The sequence below is a fragment of the Limulus polyphemus genome, unplaced genomic scaffold (assembly GCF_000517525.1).
Source record: "Limulus polyphemus unplaced genomic scaffold, Limulus_polyphemus-2.1.2 Scaffold46, whole genome shotgun sequence".
Lineage (NCBI taxonomy): Eukaryota > Metazoa > Arthropoda > Merostomata > Xiphosura > Limulidae > Limulus > Limulus polyphemus.
In genome coordinates this window covers 1,050,553-1,055,134 of record NW_013665656.1, presented here as the reverse complement: position 1 = coordinate 1,055,134, position 4,582 = coordinate 1,050,553, and the positions used below count along the sequence as shown (strand labels likewise).

At 31.4% G+C, this 4,582-nt stretch overlaps 1 protein-coding gene across 1 annotated transcript in view; it reads right to left on the bottom strand.

The window, feature by feature from the left end:
- Window positions 1-4,582, bottom strand: part of LOC106462582 (titin-like) — a 454,586-nt gene that overhangs the window by 164,136 nt on the left and 285,868 nt on the right. The window contains 5 exon segments of the mRNA XM_022390129.1: window positions 187-330; window positions 592-849; window positions 1,712-1,855; window positions 2,187-2,441; window positions 3,544-3,687. Coding sequence (XP_022245837.1) covers window positions 187-330; window positions 592-849; window positions 1,712-1,855; window positions 2,187-2,441; window positions 3,544-3,687 — 945 coding nt within the window.

The window sequence follows — 4,582 nt, the reverse complement described above, 5'->3', positions numbered from 1 at the left end:
GTTTTGTTTAAGAAAGGACTTGTATCACTAAAGTTTCTTCAGAAAGAATTTTTACGGAAAATTAACTAACAACCGGAGGCGTAACACTATCAAGTTAGATAAATAAAAAAATAAAACATTGATTGTTACTTGTAATTTAAGAATTATAATTATAGAAAACTTGTTTCTGTCTAAAAAACTCATTACCTGTTACTTGTATAACTGCAGTTGAAGTAGAGGTGCCCAAGCAGTTAGTTGCTTTGATCATATATTCACCCGAATCTTCGGCATTAACTGAAAGAATGTCTAAAGCCGCAAATCCAAAATCATACATTGTGCGGAAGCGATGGCCTAGGAGATTATTAACAAAAGTTAAAACAACTTAATATTTCATTATTGTTCAATTATACATAAACATCAATTTGATGAGTTTTTTTTTATGAGTTCTTTATAGGTGGATTGAATCTGACAAGCAAAACATGCAGTGAAATACAACTTACAGTCAGAGTAATTTATTTGAGTTTCATTATTAGCTTTAATTGTTAAAAAAAATTTTTTACACTAAGCTGGATGTGATTCAAAATAGAAACTTATACAATGCTTTTAAATTACCTGTTTTCAAGATCTGACCATTGTAAAACCATTCAATTTTCATGGTAGGGTCAGGATATGGTTCAATTCGGCACTCTAAGTGACTGCTCTGGCCTTCTGCTAGCTTAGTAGGTCCTCGTAGTGGTGTAACAAATACTGGTTTACTTGAGACTACTGTTTCTTCTGTAACTGCTCTTTGATGCCTGGTTGAATCTTCCAGGTACTGAATCTTCTGTAGGCTGTCAGGTTGCTGTGGCTCTAGCAGCAAACTACTTGATCCTGAATAATGAACAGTAAAAATATGCACCAGCTGCAGTTGCATGGAATATAATGTTTTTTAAATTACACTCAAACAAAATTGTTTTGGGCAAAAAGGAATATCTAACGATAGGGATTACCTTAAGCAGCCTTATCAAGTAATATAACAAGTAATCATGGTTAGTGAAGAAATATTATAAGAGATTGCTGTTGCAATTTTTCAATCATAAATTTCTAGATCGTGCATTTAAGTTTTCAGTCAAAATCATGTACACATAATAACTGAATATTTCTTTGTCTGTTATACTTCACTTTCAATGACGTTTTTTCACTCAAAAACAGAGCTCATCCTACTGGAGTAACATAAAGTCACATTTACCTGAATAGGAAATGAAACAATTAAAACTAAAATACCTAAAATACCTTAATCAAAAATATCTATGCAATCTCTTTTCTTATGGAGTATATTGTAGAATTACTAATCAATTAATTTTCATTTGGCAATTTAATTGGAATATAAATGACCTATTTTTTCAGTTGTCTTCTTTATATTTTTTTTACTTGAGCTTTTAATCTTGTCTTTAAGTTCATGTGTCATCTGGTTTTCAAATGATATTGTTTAGTATTCAACCCTGATGCAATTTTAGCTAATGGATAGATTATGTCAATAGACATAAAGACTCTCATATCATTCAAAGTTATACAGCAATAAACACTTCAGTCACTTTGATTCTTAAATACTCATTATACAGGAGTAACAGTTAAAATGAAAACTGTTCTTACATAAATATACCAACCTTAGATTTTAATGACATATGTGATTTGGAGCAGTCCATTTCATATTTATAATAACAGGATTTTTTCCAAAAATAAGGTAACTTACTTTTGACAGTTAAAGTGGCAGAACATACAGCTTGTCCAAGATCATTTGTTGCCTTACATGTGTATGTGCCACTATCTTCAGGTTTCACATAAGCCAGGTCTAATGCAGCAAATCCAAAGTCATGCATAGTGGTAACACGAGAGGCTGAAAAAATTAAATAGGTTTTTCAGAGAAAACATAGTTTCTACATATCCAGTCACATCTTGAATTATTCCTTTTTTATCTGTGTGTATATATATATATATATAGTTTTAATCTCCTGAAACACATAGACAAAGAAAAATATAAATAATTTCAAACACCCACAGGCATACCATAAAAGTATAAAAAGAGTCACTTTCACAGTACAACTCAACAGTTTTACAGCAGAAAATTTAATTATGCTTTCCATTGTGCTTGAAAATTATATATTGTGTTAAAAATTATAAAACAAAAATATTTTGTATGTCCTTTGAAAAATAAATAAGACACTTACCATGCATAAGAGGCATGCCATTAAAAAGCCACTCCACCCTCAATTTGGGATCTCCAACTGGGATAAGACGACATTCAAAATGAGCACTTTGGTTGTCCAGCAATTGCAAGTTTCTCATGGGTTGTGTGAACACTGGAGCCTGAGTTGTAACTTCTTCCACTGAAACAGTCCTCTGGTAGTGACCACTGTCTTCTAATTTTTGAATCTTCTGCAAACTATCTGGCTGTTGAGATTCAAGGACTAATTTCCCTTTTTCTGAAAATATATTTCAGATTACTAAAAATTCAGACAGAGACAGATCATTTTAACAACTTCCACATTCACATAAGCACTTCTCCTAAAATCAATAATATTTCTAAAACCATAATTCAAAGCACGTAATAAATAATATATTTAACCCTAAGTACATAGGTGGGAGCTAAAGTGTGCATGCCCTGACCTTGTAACGAGAGCCATTCAACATGGTATTATGAATTTGATGTCAGAGTTATCAACTTTTCATGATACTCTGTATTGCTGATTTCACAACAGTTCATGTTAGGTCAGAAAATACCAGATAACTGGCACTCCAATTTCTAAGGGTTTGAGTCAAATTGATTTTTCCATTTCACAGATATATGTTTTGTACAAAAACTTTATTAACACATCTGATTTTTGTTTACAACAGACTTGTACTGCTTACTAAAAGTTTGCCACATTACATGAAGATACACTTTCTTAATTCAGAATTACCGTTAACATTACTTCTCCAATAGGAGTCAGTCCATTCAGTTAATGTGTGTATTTTGTAAAATAAAATGTTGAGTAACAATCATATCAAAAAACTGACACAAATCATCTAATCTTTTAATACTTTACATCTTTTATAAGATTGTGTGTGTGTATATACAGGTAATTGTATATCAGGCATAGATTAGGCTTTGTTTTATTACAATCATATTCTTGAGCAAAATTCCTTCAGGCAAAATTTAAAACATTTCATATATTCGAAAATTTAAATCAGAAGGGGTTTACTTGATGATTTTTCACTTTCACAAAAACATTTATCTTATAATCACAAATAGCCCTCAAAAAGTATTTTAAAAAACAAATCTTAAGAGTAAATAATAATTAATTTATTCTGATTGTTTGTAGTTAAGCACAAAGCTACACAAAGAGCTATCTGTGCTCTGACCACCATGAGTATTGAAACCCAGTTTCTAGCATTGTAAGTTCGCAGACATACACTGTGCCACTGGGAGGGCATTTATTCTGAAAAAGTAATGACATTTTCTGATGATGACTAATCTTCATTTCTATTCTATCAAATACACAAAAATTTCCATATTTTTGCTACAGATTTGAGTAAGTGACTTACCATAACATCTTAACTGGGCAGACGTAACAGCTTCTCCAAGGGCATTTGTTGCCTTACACGTGTAAGTTCCTGCATCTTCAGGATAAGCATACATGATGTCAAGTGCCACAAAACCAAAACTATGGGTCTCAATAAAACGTGAGCCTGAAACAAAAATATAATTCATAAGCATCTTTGCTTCACAGTATTACAGTTTTCTTGAAAACAAAAAATATTTTGAATCTAAATATCAAACCAATTTCTAATTCAAAAATAATATTCAAACAAATTCATTAAAATTAAGTATCACTAACTTTATTCATTGATAATCAGACTTGTGTATTGCTGTTAACATCAATTAACTAAAACATAATATTTATTTGTACAAAGTTTAAAAACTTTTTGAAAAGGTTCTACATGTAGAGCTTTTAACAAAGGTTTTAAGATGTGTACAGATAAACATTGTGTTTTATGTAATTGATCTTAATAAGCAAGGCCCTTCAGATTCACAGTCCTGCATGCTAACCACTAGGCTATGCCCAGCCCAAAACTATATTAAAATATTTTCATTCCTTTTTAAGTATAACATAACATTTTAGCACAACATGGGACCTATTAGTCCATCTTGGCTGTTCCATCCTCAAAACTAGATTAAAATGATTAAATAATAATAATGATAATAACATTTTAAACCCAACCATTTCATTCACATACTTATCAAGCTTTTCTTAAACTCACTTTAATTTACTGCCTCTACAACATCTGAAGGCAACCCATTCCAAACATCAAACACCCTGTTAGAAAAATATAACTGTCTTAGCTGAAGATGACTCCTACCTTGCCAAAATTTATATTTCTGTCCCCTAGTCCTACTATTCTCATTGTTAAATATCAAAAAAGATGATACACCAACACTATCAATTCCCTTTACAATATTAAACACCTCAATCAGATCCCCCCTAACTCTTCTTTTTTCAAGAGAAAACAATTTGAGAATTTCAGCCTCTCATCATATGACAACCCCCTCCATCCCAGGCACCATTCTAGTAACCCTTCTCTG